At 31.7% G+C, this 15,907-nt stretch overlaps 3 protein-coding genes across 4 annotated transcripts; 1 reads left to right on the top strand and 2 right to left on the bottom strand.

Annotated features, from left to right (window-relative positions):
- Nucleotides 1-2,765: 2,765 nt before the first annotated feature.
- Nucleotides 2,766-9,637, bottom strand: LOC100880321 (TBC1 domain family member 14). The gene has a single exon (XM_003706903.3). It carries the CDS (start codon nt 8,765-8,767, stop codon nt 6,908-6,910), a length of 1,860 nt encoding a protein of 619 aa, XP_003706951.1. The 5' UTR covers nt 8,768-9,637; the 3' UTR covers nt 2,766-6,907.
- A 395-nt stretch (nt 9,638-10,032) lies between these two features.
- On the top strand, nt 10,033-15,724 carry LOC100880092 (uncharacterized). The gene is made up of 7 exons (XM_003706901.3): nt 10,033-10,292; nt 10,791-11,695; nt 11,780-12,027; nt 14,371-14,452; nt 14,555-14,724; nt 14,972-15,331; nt 15,407-15,724. The coding sequence occupies exons 1-7, from the start codon at nt 10,252-10,254 to the stop codon at nt 15,722-15,724; spliced, it is 2,124 nt and encodes a 707-aa protein (XP_003706949.3). The 5' UTR covers nt 10,033-10,251.
- Ssadh (succinic semialdehyde dehydrogenase) lies at nt 10,830-14,411 on the bottom strand. Of its 2 annotated transcripts, none has more exons than XM_003706902.3 (2): nt 14,121-14,411; nt 10,830-13,997 (listed from the first exon to the last, which is right to left on the bottom strand). In XM_003706902.3, the coding sequence occupies exon 2, from the start codon at nt 13,983-13,985 to the stop codon at nt 12,501-12,503; it is 1,485 nt and encodes a 494-aa protein (XP_003706950.1). In that variant the 5' UTR covers nt 13,986-13,997; nt 14,121-14,411; the 3' UTR covers nt 10,830-12,500. The 2 variants fall into 2 exon arrangements, with proteins under 2 accessions (XP_003706950.1, XP_012148773.1); XM_012293383.2 differs by lacking the exon at nt 14,121-14,411 and having other exon boundaries at nt 10,830-13,606; nt 13,732-13,972.
- Nucleotides 15,725-15,907: the final 183 nt, after the last annotated feature.

Here is a 15,907-nt window from a genome sequence, read left to right as displayed (position 1 = left end):
ATATATCCCAATATTCTCGGTAACAATGATGAATCACTGCGGAGCAGCTCTTGCACAAGAAGTTGCACATCCACTGTGCTTGTAACGTCGCTCTCTCTCTCGCTCTCTCGTCCTGTCCCCTTGAATACTCACGGACTTGGTTTAACCGTAATAATGCGTCCCAGTATTTGGTCCAGTTACGTAAAGACTGACGTAACAGACGGATAAATAAGTGCATCTCGTAGCCAGTATTAATGCTTACTCCGAAAACTTTCGAGTATTTGCTTTCGCAATGGAAACAGCCAGAAAAGGCACGGGGAAAAAATACCGCGGGATTTTTAGCGAACCGCGAGATTGCGTTTCGAGCCACGGAGATGCCACGCAACGAGATGGTTGCGCGATTAACTATGACGAAGATTTACACGAAGATTTTCCGCGACTCGACCTGATAAATTTACCAAATTTTTTCCGTGTCCTTTGGCATGACTGACACTTTTTTATGAGGTTCGTTAACTACATCGGCACTCGGGATTTTGGAATTTTGGAAATTAAGCACGAGATTTATAGATTAAAGAATGAGAAAGTCAGGGAATTAGGGAGGTAGAGTAATTGGAATATTTATAAATTGAAGAGGTTGAAAATTTCGACTGTACATGTTTCGCATGGATTTCGAAATTGGCAATCATCCATAAAGCGGGTAAAACGGTATCGGTGGTTTTAATCTCTCCGGCTCGCCACATAAAATACCGGGGACATGTATAATGCATGGCAAATCATTCTTCCCTTGTTTGCCGACCACGTAATCGCGTGTATGCAGCCAGGCGATCGTTATATTTCTTTCGCGAAACACTGTTCCACGTCTAGCCCAGTCCTTTCTCTCGACATTTCGTTAAATCTTCATTTACAGTCGCGACGTTTCATCCCGCGACAAGTTGTGTCGTGAACGAGACGCATCGAAGGGGAAGAAGAAGAAGCAGAAGAAGAGGAAAAAGAGGAGGAACGAACGCGACTATTTATTGGCACGATAAATCAACAGCCGAAGCCGCGTTCGCGGCGACCAATTAGCGTTGGATGTTAAGATCGTTGGGTCAGAACCCATGTAATAATGACGAATCAGTTCGGAGCCGGTCTGGTGGCATAGCTGACTGCCTCTCTTATTAATAAATTCGCTTCCCATGCGACGTCCTATGAATCATTCGATAGGCAACAGGGGAGATTCTATTAGACTGATTGGTTTATGCTTCTATGGTTCAACTCGCGCCTATTCGTCTTCGTACTTAGGACCAACAAACGCGTTCTGCCTGAACCAGGCCATTTTTATTGTGTCCGATTGGATAAACAACAGATATTCCGTTAAGATGATTGTATCGAGACAAAAAGGCCAATTTCGAAGGTTACTACTTTCGGTACCCGGATGTTTATCCGATTTAAAACATTCCAAGTATTCGACTCGAAGTCTGAGTACTCGGACACCTGATTAGTCAAAGCTCTACGCGAATGGTGTTAATCGAGAGAATGACGATTTAATTAATTTAAAAATCATCGAACAAATTCGTGCTCGACGTTCGATGCCTCTCGATATGACGCATCGTTTGATCCCTGTTCGACCTAGTTCGAAACTCGACCACGTTTAATTCGAAAAACATCCGCCATCGCTGTTACCTATCGTGGACGGTAATCCACAGGTCCGCTTCACTTAACTTCCCTATCCCCAAAAACCCGTACTTACTCGCGCCCACGATAATGGTAGCTATCTTACGTTAAATCATACTTCATTCTTGGCTGGGATTAACTCCCCTAATTTATTGACTCGGTTTCCAAACAGGGGCGCTTCAAATCCCCGTGACTCGTGGTTAACATTGTTTCGCAGGGGCGAACCTTGTATAGGGTTATGCTAAGTCATCGTACGGTGAAGCACGTACATACCGCATGTTTGTAATCGTTGCTGACAAGATACTTTATGCATATTTGTTACGGGGAGAATAATTGATGAATCGCCGTTCCGATACGAGATAATTGAAAATATTGCATCTTACAGCATTCCGCACTGATATAATTATGGTTACGTTTCAGTTCGCAAATTAACTTAGTAGTTATTCACTTAACGTTCGTTAAAAATTCGGATCCTTCTCTTAGTAATTCTTTCTGACTTACCTGTAAACTTGTTGTGGTTAAGATTTTGAGCCGTTATACCATTTGCACTCGTAAACACTGTCAAATGAAATCAAAGTTGCAGATCTCAATACGTAATTGTTAAAACTTCAATATAAATGTACTTACGGTAAAAAATGGATGAAATTCGTTGATAACAGATGATTAATTAACACAAACACACGTTAGAATTAATTATACAGAAGCTAACACACGACCGTAACCGCACGTTCAAATATAATTCATTCGTGCGGCTGTAGTGGCAGTCTGCGCCACCTGTTCGGAAGCTACGGAACCATTTTGCGCGGCATAATTGAAATTTTCGCGCCATAAAACGTGTGTGTAAATAGAACTTCAAAAACTAATATTGTATTAAATTATATACCCGTGTTTATCATCGTTGATGTCAAGATACTTTATACGTATTCGTTACAAGAAGGAAAAATAAATAACCTTATCGATTAGAAATAATTAGAAATGTATCACAGAACGTATTGACATTCGTGCCGCCATGTTGGCGCCATCTGTCGGGCAACTGCGAAATCATTTTACGCGGCATATTAAATTCAAATACGTTCACCGCGAAACTATGGATATAAAATAACTGTGTTAAATAAATAAAAGAACAAGTTGAATATTCTGAGATGTAATTTTATTCGTATGCGAACAAAAATGATCCATTAAGATATGTCGCTGGCATCATTTGGAGCACAACATACACGCACGTTTATATAATTTCATTGTCGTCCATTACATGATATAAAAATTGTTGTTACATCATCGCGATAAGTAGAGTTGAGTTTTACATTCGACCTTTAAACTTCGAAGCGAGCACATCCTTATATACAAAATATTTTTCATATTATTTATTACTAAGTATGTTCGAGTAGAGATATGAGTATGAAAAATTTCAAGTAAAATTGATCGCGAAATTCGTTAAAATACGCGTTTAACACTTTCTCGTTTCCGACAGCAGCTCAAGTTCCCGCAGTAATTTTACAATTTATTATAATATAGTCTTACGTGTAAAAATTTTGTGACAACACCCCCTTTTTAAAGCACCGATACCTCCTTACTTTTTATATCTTCACCGATCTGCGCAATTTCATAAAATAAATACTGGGCTCGATTCCTTACAAAATATATGTATCAGAATATTACACTTAATGTAAATGTACATGATAAAACGCGTAAAAAATATACCATGAGTTCCTCTATCGAGAGGCACTAACGACAAGGAACACAGAAGTGTTACATAGATCATGCAAGACTTGTTCGTACATTATCATATATTCAATTCTGCACTTTAGAAGATCCTACGTTTATCGTTCGATACTTGGCAAATGTTTTAGTCTTAATTTCCACTCGATAACGAAATTGATGGTCTAAGATACGTGTAGGTATAACCGGGAACATCTGATGCAGATGAAATCATACAATAAACTCGTTTTCGATAAATCAACTCTTTATGATCGAACAGAAATATCCATCGCGAATGTTTATTTTAAAATCTTTTCTAATACTTAATGCCAATAAATCAATCGTTTAAAAACATGGTAATTCATAAAAATCTCGTATTTACACAACAGATTACAGATACCCCTACATGTATCTCGAGATATTTCACAGAACTTCGAAACACATTTACACACACAATACGCATACGTACAATTCGTGTTTGTGCGGATCCCTACAATTATTGTATAGAATTACAGGCAAGAACTATGCTAAATCAACGAGAATTTAAACAAAATACGACAATCAGATCATTACAATAACGAAATTTTTTTGTACAACGCTCGTGGAAACATTTTCTTTTGCTTTCTATTGATACACTCGAGCGCAACTTCTCTTGGTTCAAAGCAAATGTAGTCTTCCATCGCTTGCCTTTAATCTTGGAACCCAAAGAAGACGCAAGAGAAGCCTAGAGAGAAACTAAGAAAAACTCGAGAAGAGCCAGAGGTAACTAAGTTTTTTTATTTCAGGTTTTGTGTGAGACTCCTCTTAATACTCTTCACCGGAAATGACCAAATGACTTTTGAAAACGTGAAACTTTAGACCTTTGGGAATTTTCGGTTCAGTAATTTTGAAGAAAATAACTTTCCAACAAGAAAGACAAAGGCGAATGATAAGACATTTCTACGCATAATTTTAATCAAAGAAAGCTTATATTTCACGTTGTGGAATGAGTGTAAGAATAGAAATGTCAAGTCCAGAAATGGCTTTTTGTGTATTAATTTACCAGAAGGACTGTTAATGCAGCACACTAGACTCGTAATAAAAGAACATGTATTTACTGTAAGTCGACAGTTAGACGAATTAAATAAAGAGACATTTTTGCAAGAAATTAAAAAGTGAAAAACTTGCTTCCCCTCTGTTTATCGTTCATTGTTATATTTCGAGTAAATCAACAATTAAGGACAACTAGAAATTATCCATTTACCGGCACATTTTATATTTATATAAAATCTGTCATGTGCCACGCATATATTCATTTCATCTTATACATACACACAGAAAGCAGATCATTATAATGTGATTTGAATCGTTCAAATATATCGTTTCATTTTTTTTTTCAATTTGTTATTTGCGAGTACGTACTCGTATTTACATTTAGTACTGTAGATATTAACAATTGCTAAATAGTCGAGTAGTTAATTAATTCGAATAGTGGATGGAATGAGAGTATTGTCAATTAAAAATTAGGATATCACGAATCTTACGAGATTCCGAGTTTACGTTTAATGTTCCACTATTCTTTAAAGAAAAGCGTTAGAATGATATATATTTTACATTCGCGGTATACACAAATTACAGGCTATAATATCGGTATGTTTACAGTGTCGAAACATATGTACTTTGTTATAATTAAACATGTGGTAATTCTTTCTAATTATGTATCGTAATCTCCCTGTTAAAAGTAAGGAAAAATTGAAACTCAAGAAAATTACATATTGTTATAACATTTTATCTTGTCATCGACACCTTCATACTTTAAAGAACTCTTATTTAGATATAATTCAATATTTATAGATAATTAGTGCGTGTATAACAATAAGCCACGCTATAAGCAAAGTTATTGCAATGTGCTTGTATTTAGAAATAGCTGTTTACTATAATTTAATTATTCGTTTTACAGTATACATATAGACATATGTATAAGTCCGTACATTGTACTTTGCATGCTACTTTAATATATTAAATAAATCAAATGTAAAATTACTGAACAAATATTTCGTACCTAATGAGCTTCAATAAATGAAATGCTATACGACAAGCACATACAATAAGCTTACAATAGCCAAATTATTCTAAATAATAAATTGTTCTTAAATTTAAGTATATTTTTCTCTTTGTTGTAAAGGTCACTTAAAGGACAGGATATTGGATTTTTGTATATTTACAACCTAATATTTATGAAATATAATTATTGTAGGTAAAATACCGCATAATATTATGTGCCAAAAAAAAAAAAAAAATTTTGAGAATGTTCAAATCATCTTTATTACTGTTTAATATTGCAACTTGTTGTTTACTCTATTTTTTAATATCATTCATGTTTGTATTCGTACATAAAACACAATTACTTAAGATTGCATACACAATAAAGTAAACTGATTGAAACAATGGATATTATTCAATTTCGTAATTAGCTTTTAAGCAGTTGTTTATAGGTAGATAAGGTCTTGGTATAATTTTACATTATTTGCATATATTTTAAGATATCTTTTAGTCTAAGATACAACTTGTATTATTCAAAATTAGCTTTGTTCCTTAAATGTGCTTTATTTACTTTTTATTATCAAAGTATGGTAGAGTTAAACCCTTTATTTCAAATACGACAGATATCTTTTTATGTTTGGTACTATTAAAGCTTAGAAAGTGCATTGATAATATTATATGTTAGATAATATACTGTAATTATTTATTCTTCATGGGCTATATTTTCACCAGTCAGTTTTTAAATTCAGTATCAGTTAAAATTCACTGTTCTCTGATACATATATAGATATATATTGTGGCACATAATGTTATAGTTTTATTATATTCGTTAAAGTATTTGTTATTAATATTCAAGCTTTCCAAGACAATAATTTTCCGTTTATTTGTGATAGAATAAAAGTACGTTATATTTGTTCTGGACATAGTATTCTGAGCATATATCTGAGTATTTCTCAAAATGTACATTACAAGAAGGATCTAGTATATGTATGAAAGTACACCAGTTGTAGTGCAATAACATATTATAGCATACTATTACAACTTGACTGTTTAATCTTGGACCATGACACTGTCAGATGGTAGACACCTGAAGGTTCAAGATTAAATGGTTCAGCTGTATTTACTTATTCTTCATGACATATACAAAATAAAAACTAATTATAGGGGAACTATAAAATATATGTAAATTTCATATTGTTGTATAACATAAAACGTTTGGAAATAAATTAATAATTTTTATCTTGATAAAACAGCCAATGAATTTGATATTTCTGATCTGAAGTTGTATGATATTGATACAACTAAATTAGAATAATTTATTATAAATGATAAACGATTAACAATCTTTTGTAACAAATAAGAGTTTATTAACAAATTCATAAATTAATCAATCATATTATCAATTGTTCATTTTACTATAAATTAATTTTCATTAGGAAAGATTTTCAATATCAATAAAAATATCTTTCATTAATCACAATAAGAAAAATAGCATTTGAGATTCTTTTTTCTAAATATGACTACATTTTCATATACTTCGTTATAATTCATAAAATTACAACGAAGAAAATTGAGCTAACATTTGTTGGAACGTGGTTGTTCCAACAGTAGTAGACATTTGACTAATACTGTTGAATAAAGCTTCTGCCTGCAAATTTTCTGGCAACCTAGTAAGAAATTGTGCTCCATGTACAAAATCCATTTTCAATAATTCTTCTTGATATAAATGTAGCACACCAAGTGCTGTTCTGAAGAGGAACTCATCCCCATCTCTCAAAAAAACATCCCAGATTCTACATGCAACATCCAGAGGCATTGCTTTGGCATATATAGTATACAACCAATCCAACAAATACAAGTCTGGACTAAGACCAGCTACTGTAAAATGAGAAAAAATTTTTGGCAATTTATGTGCAAGTGCACTAGAATATACCTTATAATAAATATCCATTTGCTTTTGATCTAATGTAAAAGCAGCTCTGTGGCAAGGATGATTTAATAAATTAGCAAAGCAGGTAAAGGCATCTGGAGGTTCCATGTTTAATGATAATACAGCACCTATAAAACTCATACCTTGTACATAACCTACATCAGGTCTATAAACTGCGTAGGCTGCCAAAATACCTTGAAGACTATGAGATAGTGGTCCACCTTCTTGAAAGACACATAAGCTAGGAAAGGTACGAGACACATCTAATTTGATTGCAGCTAATGGTTCACTTATAGGATTTGACATTGCTTTGTCTAAACATATATTATAAAGGTGTGTCGTTATATTTAAATTATTTGGAATTGCTAACTTCCATACTTTGCCACGAACACTGGGCGGAAGACCACGCCACCATAATTCACGTACTTTTTTGGAATTTTTAACACTTTCAAATTTTGGAATAATATGTACATTCCAAGTATGAGAGTCTTCTGCTAATCTTTCTTCCTCTTTAAGTTGCAATTCTCTTTGATGCTTACGTTCTTTCTCTTCTCGTAGTTCTCGCTTTCTTATAGCTTCTAAAATAGCATTATATTGCTTACGATGACGTTCTTCCTCTGTTGCATTTTTGGCTGGTAAATTTGCTGGTCTAGGCTGTTGAATTAAAGCTAAACTTCCCCCCACTTTATCTATATTCCTTGATGGACTACTTGTAGGTGTAGATTGTTGAGAATCCTTATTCTTCCATAAGAAAACATTTTTTGAAAAAAGTGTATTCAGTCCCCAGCGCTTGGACTTTTCAGCTTTTTCAGCAGTCTGCTGATCATCAGAACTCAAAAAACTGCCAGATGGGGACACTTCGCTAAGGGAAGACACAGTACTGCTACAAGAACGTGGTAAACTGTTTCTAGGACTGCTATTTGCACTTCCACTTTCCAATTTATTATATTTATCTTCTTCAACTTTAAAATTTTCATTTAATGATTCTTCTTTATAATCGCATGGAGAATCTAAATATTGTGATTTATAATCAAGCTGTGGTTCATTAGATTCTTCCAAAGAATATATTTGTTTTGTAGTAGGATTATAAGCTAAAGACATACTTTCCAATGCATGACTTAAACTAGTTCCAGCAACTCCCACAGAAACTATGTTACCAGCATCATACCATTTATTTTCTCGAATATGGACACATAGGGCTTTAGTTTTAACAACTGGCATGGAAGCCACATCACAGGCTAAAGCCTCATTAACATTTACACTGTTACAAGATATAGAATTTCCATTCAATGACACCAACTGTTGTTTTCCAATTTTTGGAACAATATTGTTTGCGATATAACAGTTAGAATCACGTCCAGCTACTTTCAGTACTTGATAATTGTTTGACATGTTTCCACAATGAGACACAATGCATGGAGAAACATTTTGTGTTGTAACAGGATGATTATTTCCATTTAAATGATGAGATGCAGGATTCTTCATGATTGATGCCCTTTTCCTAACCTTATTGATACATTAATTGCTTCTCTGGTAAGGGCAAACCAACCAAAAATCAATGTTTCAATCAGAATATTTGTAAACTTGTATTTATGCATATTTTCTCATTGCTTTTGAATAATGTGATGAACATATATCGTCGATATATGCAAATGTAACAATGATTCGATGTAATCACACACATATAAAGCACTTATCAACTTTGACATTCTTATTGCATTAGAATAATTCTTCTTGTAAAATCATCTTAGACAATAATTACATCATGAATTTTGTTCTTTCGTTAATGATAAAGACGAACAAATTTCGACCTTGAATTTTTCAATCAAACTTATCCATTATAAAGAAAGGCCTTGCCCTCAGTTTTTATTTTCGTACAGTTTTCATTGTACTTAACACGTTAAAATGTATTCAGAACAAATATTTTTATTTGTTAAACAAAAATATTGATACACGTTAATATAAATGTGGTAACATTCCATTGATAAATATTTAATATAATGATACTGTACGGTGTAAAGGAAACTGGACCCTTGATTATACTGACAAACAATATATGTATATTGTATGTACAATACACGGAAAGGAATGTTACATTTTGTATGTTGAAACGTAACAAAAGTGTTCAATATACTTTGAACTATTATCTTGATCACGACAAAAATATTTTAATTTCTGACAATACAGTAAACCACGATGGGAACTTGGAACGCGTGGTCACTGATCTTTAACACTAGCGACGATAATGAAATCACGTGATATCAAACCATTACCCATCATTAAATTAATATTTATATATATATATATGCATCTGTATTCTTTTCATTATAAACAGAATCGACGTATGCGTCACCTTATTATTAAAGATATTTTAAGCTTCGTATTCATCAATTATGAAAAATAAAAAATTATTACAATTATAAAACTTGTACCTTTACTTAGCAATTAAATTAGCTTGATTATTTATTAAAGAATTATGATAAAGCAAATGAAGAACACAAAGTGAAAAATAGAAAACATGCTTCTCTTTATATAAAAATAATTATCCTTCTTTATTAAATTGACCTTTTCGTTATGACTGTATATTAACAATTTTTAAACATTTTATAATTTTATATAGTAAAATAAATAAGCTTTTATTAAAATATCATTATTCAAAACAATTATAATAAATTTATTTATATAGTGAATTTTCAATCTAGCGAAAAAAATGGAGATTTTTTTTGTAATTGAAGACCGTGCTTTAACTTATAGTAAAAGTCCCTAGGACATTTGTCTCAAAACAGCTGATTGTAGAAATTGATGAAAACGAAAAATTGTATTAATTGAAACGCTGCTAAAAAGTAGGTTAAAAAAGGTCAAATATCAGTCGCGTCATTGTCAGGTTTCAATAAACAGTTGTGATCATTTTAGTAAAATATAATTGTTAAGTGTCAATTTTTCAACATAACAGATGTTTATTGTAAGAAATGTCACAAATTGATATCCAGGATTTATTTGATAAAAGCAGGTAAAACAACTATTTGTATACAATAAATTTTATTAACATTACATTAATAATAGTATTGATTTGTCACATTTTTAATAATAAATAATACTATGGAGATTCAGTAGTGAATGTGATCAACTTTCTAAAATAATGAATTCAGTTGTATTATCATATGGATACTTTTGAACTAAACAAACATCTAATAAAATATTATAAATATAAATGTATTAGTAATAATGTATTAAATTAAAGAATTCTATGCGGAAAATTCTATTTTTAACAAGTTATATTGCATAAGAAGTATTTGAAGATGTTTCCTTGTCATATATATTACTTGTTTCACAATAGTATGAATATAACAAAAACATTTGTCTTATTTATAGATAGAAGCATTAATAATTAATGTATTCAAATTTTTATGAATCAAGTAGAATATATCTTGCATTATTTTCATTTTATTTATAATTTAATTAACATTACTTTAAATATAATAAAATTTAAATGAAATACGTTATTTAGGTTTCCCAGTGGTTGGCATCTTGTGTCTATATTTTTGTATACCCCAGTGGGTCTTTTACTTGTATTACTAAGGTTATTAACTGCTTTACAACTTTGGCTCCTTGCAACTCTATTACCTGACTGTAATAATCTCAGAATATTTTTAAGCCATGGATTTAGTTTTGCTTTTGGAATTGTGGTAAAAATTCCTGAAGGTGAAGTCAAAAACAAACAATCAAGAATTATAATTGCTAATAATGTTTCTGTTCTGGATCACTTTGTGTTGTATAAAGCTACGCAAGCACTAAGTCCTAGTGTATGGGAATTACCAACTGTGCTTAGTAATGCGTTGGGTCTACAGATAATGGATATGACCAATAAAGAAACTTTAATCGCCAGTATAAAACAGTTTCTTTCTACATCAAAATGCAGTATTGCATTACAACCAGAATTTGGTACAACCAATAGTCGTGTTGCTTTGTTAAAATTCAATTCTTGGCCGTTTACCATAGAAACATCTGTTCAACCAGTTACAATCAAAGCATGGAGACCAGAATTTACATCTATTCATCTTTCTTCACTGGCATCTACATGGTGGACAGATGTCTTCTGGTTTATGTTCGTTCCTTATACAGTCTTCACAATTAAGTACCTGAAAATTAAACAAAATGCGGATTCTGAAATACTAGTACGGGAAGTAGAGAAAGATATAGCAACTAGTCTTGGACTCCAGACAAGTTCTCATACTGTATCAGATAAAGCAGAATTTGAAAAACGCTGCATCATAGAAAAAACACAAAATAGAAGATTTAATAGAAGTTCTCCAAATTCACAAGTTATACACAGTATTGAGATCCAGAGAATGGTACGACAAGTCAGTGAAGTGCTTCCGTTGGTCCCTCACAATGTAATTCTCAGAGACCTTTGTATGTAAACAACTAATTTAGTTTTAATTATAATTATCAAGATATTATATTAATACTTTTATAAGTTTAAAAATGTTAATGCAGTAATTATTCTTACAGTAAAAACACGCAATGTTGATATTACAATTGCCAATATACTAGATGGCATAGTTACTTATACTCCAGATTCAACTCAAGCTACTGTTCCACCATCAACATCATTAAATCAGTTACAAATAAGTACAGTTAAGGATAATAGTAATATAGGAACTTCTTCCTTCCAGGAAAGAAAAGCTAAAATGTTAAGAGAAGCTAGGGAAAGGTATATTCAAAAACATGGACTTAAAAATTGCTGACATTCTTATTGCAGTTATATTCTGGTTATTCTATCTTTATTGAAAACAACTATATATTGTTTTGTCATATGTGTATTTACTATTACATAATGTGAATATAATTTTATTTCTAAAATATAGTAGTACATTATTATAATTACCTATCCTTTTTTATATACACCTGCTATTAATAACAATTATACAAATAAAATAAATCTTATTTATACATGTAATATACACAAAAATGAATAAAATATATCATAAAAATAGAAAAAATATGGAATTATTTATACTACGTTACTATTAATATTACTGTAATTTATATACTATGGAAGACATATTTTATAGACTATGGAAGACATTCGGTTTCACAAATAGTACATTATTATGAAGCAATGTACTATTGCAATAATACATTAATTCTGAGTATATTTCTTTTTCACTAAAACTTACTTAGTCAAAATATAGACCAAACATATTAGCGGCTAATATTACTGACGACTGATACATACATATTTTATATCAAGAAAATCTTCAACACCGTGACTGGAACCCTCTCTACCTAAACCTGACTCTTTTACTCCTCCAAAAGCAGCTTCTGCACACGAAATCATTCCTTCATTTACACCAACCATTCCAACTTCTAATTTTCTTGCTACTCTAAATATTTGTGATACATCTTGTGAATAAAAATATCCAGCTAAGCCAACAGGAGTATCATTAGCTTTTCGTATAACTTCTTCTTCAGTTTCAAATTTATTAATAACAGCTACTGGACCAAAAATCTCTTTGTTATATATTTCCATGTCTTCAGTTACATTTGTTATAAGCGTAGGAGCATAAAATAATGGTCCTTTTTCAGATAGTGGCATGCCACCACAATGTACTTTTGCTCCTTTTTGCACTGCATCAGTAACTAATTTATGTACCATATTTAGTTGACTTTCTTTAATGAGAGGACCATGTGTCACTCCTTCTTTACTGCCATCACCCATTTTAATTTCGCTTTTAATTTTTGACAAAAACATTTCAACAAATTTATCAAATTTACCAGCTTGCACAAAAAATCTATTTGCAGAGACACACGTCTGGCCAGTATTACGGAATTTACTTGCCATAGCACCTGATACAGCTATATCCAAATTTGCTGAATCGAAAATAATAAATGGTGCATTACCCCCTAATTCAAGACTAATTCGTTTCATAGTTGAAGCACATTGTCGATAAAGAATTTTTCCTACAGTTGTAGAACCAGTAAATGATAAAACTCGTACTTTAGGGTTCTCACATAATTCTTTACCAACAGCAACAGAATTTTGTTGACCTGTTGTGAGCACATTCAAAACACCATGAGGAATACCTGCCTTTTCTGCAAGATCAGCTAATGCTAAGGCTGTAAGAGGTGTATCTTCAGATGGCTTAATTACACATGTACACCCTGCAGCAAGAGCAGCACCTGCTTTACGTGTAATCATAGCATGCGGAAAATTCCATGGTGTAATCAAAGCAGCTACCCCTACTGGCTGCTTTAACAAAAGAAGTTCTCTAGTTGGTACTGGTGCTTGTAATACTTCCCCGTTAATTCGTCTAGCTTCTTCTGAAAACCATTCAACAAAAGAATTTCCATAATTAATCTCTGCTTTAGACTCAGCAAGGGACTTTCCATTTTCTTTAGTCAAAATTTTTGCTAAGTCATCAGAATGTTTCACCATTAGATTATACCAATTTCTAAGTAATACACTGCGTTCCTTTGCTGTTGTTTTACTGAATGTTTCAAAAGCTGCAGATGCTGCATTAACTGCTGCTCGAGTATCCTCAACATTCATATCAGGGACACTATTAATGACTGATTTATCAACAGGATTATAAACAGGAAACGTATTTTTGTTTATCGCACTTATCCACTTTCCATTTACATATGCTAAATCCCTTAGAAGATTCAGTGAAGCACGATTGACAGGTGTATTTCGAATCATTATGACAATGATCTGGAATCAAAGAATTTATAATAATTTAAAAATATTAATATAATATTTAATAATCTCTAATTTATATACGAATTTATCAATAAAACATAATAAAAATACTATTTATAAAAGTTTAACGCTTACCTTCGAACACGGGAAACAGAAGATTTATATTTTTGAACTAATATAAAATTCTTTTATAAGCGGTTATTTTCGCCTAACACATCAATACATGTTATCAATTTTATCAACAAATTGACCTTATATAACTTGTCGCTACTTTACTCTGATTAAGGGTGTTATACGTGAGGTATATTGTTTGATATATCACATACAGCCGGCTCGCCGGCGTCCTTCAGTCAATAAAACTGATATCGGGTATTTGTTTTTATAGCAAGATCACATTCAGAAAAATAAAAAGTCTATAAATATTTCATACATTATGAGTACAAATACGAAGAGGACTATTTACGTAGGTAGGAAACTATTTGTCAAATATATATTTATAAATATAACCTATGTCACACATGTTGCAATACATTTTATATGTTCATTCTATTATTGTTGTTACTATTTAGGAGGATTAGCCGAGGAAGTTGATGAAAAAATATTGCATGCAGCATTTATACCTTTTGGTGAGATAGTTGACGTGCAAATACCACTAGATTATGAATCAGAAAAACATAGAGGATTTGCTTTTATTGAATTTGAAAGCGCAGAAGATGCAGCAACAGCAATTGATAATATGGTACATGTTTAAAACAACATACATAGCTGAGTGAGTTATTTAACAATATGATCTTGCAAAAAAATTGACTAAATATTTATTCCAATTTTTTCCAATAATTTTAACATTTTCAATGGTTTGATTCATTGTTATAAGATCAACAAATATATAAAGTAAATATTAATTCCCTTTATCTAATCATTGTATCAATTGCTGTTAATATTTAAATCACCTAATCCATTTGTCAAATTTTATCTTCAATAAACAGAATGATTCTGAGTTGTTTGGACGAACAATAAGAGTAAATATTGCAAAACCACAAAAAATAAAGGAAGGTTCATCAAAACCTGTTTGGGCCGATGATGCATGGTTACAAGAGCATGCAGGTGAAACACTTAAAAGCGATGATAATGGAAAATCAGGTGATACAGTTCAATGCAAAAAAGGAAAACAAAATCCTCAAGTATATTTTGATGTTACTATTGGAAAACAAGAAGTAGGCAGAATTATTATGATGTTAAGAGCTGATATAGTACCTAAAACTGCTGAAAATTTCCGTGCTCTTTGTACACATGAAAAAGGATATGGATATCAAGGAAGTACTTTTCACAGAATTATTCCAGAATTTGTATCCTTTGTTTAGTTTCTTTACATTTTTATTATTTTTGTTTTTGTGATATAAATAAACTTACATAAAATATAGATGTGTCAAGGTGGAGATTTCACAAATCATAATGGGACAGGAGGCAAATCAATTTATGGAAATAAATTTGATGATGAAAATTTTGAATTAAAGCACACTGGACCTGGTACCCTATCAATGGCAAATTCTGGTCCAAACACAAATGGATCTCAATTCTTCATATGTACTGCACGTACAGATTGGTTAGATGGAAAACATGTAGTATTTGGACATGTTTTGAGCGGTTTAGATGTTCTAAAGAAGATGGAAAAATGTGGGACAAAGTCAGGAACTCCTACTCAAAAAGTTGTGATAACAGCTTGTGGAGAGTTAACTTAAATAATTTATAAAACTTATTTTGTAATAATTATGAAATAAATAAATTTAATATGAATTAAAACATTGTAATATTTTAATACAAAAAATTGAAATCATTATATATATTCTAAAAGTTTTTAATAACTCCAAATTAGGTATTCCAATCCATATAATAGCTTTATGTTTTTTAGCATTTATTTGTAT

This window comes from Megachile rotundata, chromosome 2, assembly GCF_050947335.1.
Source record: "Megachile rotundata isolate GNS110a chromosome 2, iyMegRotu1, whole genome shotgun sequence".
In the NCBI taxonomy this organism is placed as follows: Eukaryota; Metazoa; Arthropoda; class Insecta; order Hymenoptera; family Megachilidae; genus Megachile; species Megachile rotundata.
Note: the sequence above shows the minus strand (reverse complement) of the source record. Positions and strands in the feature narration are given on the sequence as shown.

Bases quoted from the DNA above. Each gene is read 5' to 3' on its own strand.
- LOC100880321 (XM_003706903.3), bottom strand. From the start codon at position 8,767: ATGAAGAATCCTGCATCTCATCATTTAAATGGAAATAATCATCCTGTT.
- LOC100880092 (XM_003706901.3), top strand. From the start codon at position 10,252: ATGTCACAAATTGATATCCAGGATTTATTTGATAAAAGCAG. The intron at 12,028-14,370 runs TGACATTCTTAT...TTGTTTTTATAG, and splicing joins AACATGGACTTAAAAATTGC to CAAGATCACATTCAGAAAAA. The intron at 15,332-15,406 runs GTATCCTTTGTT...CATAAAATATAG, and splicing joins ACAGAATTATTCCAGAATTT to ATGTGTCAAGGTGGAGATTT.
- Ssadh (XM_003706902.3), bottom strand. From the start codon at position 13,985: ATGATTCGAAATACACCTGTCAATCGTGCTTCACTGAATCTTCTAAGG.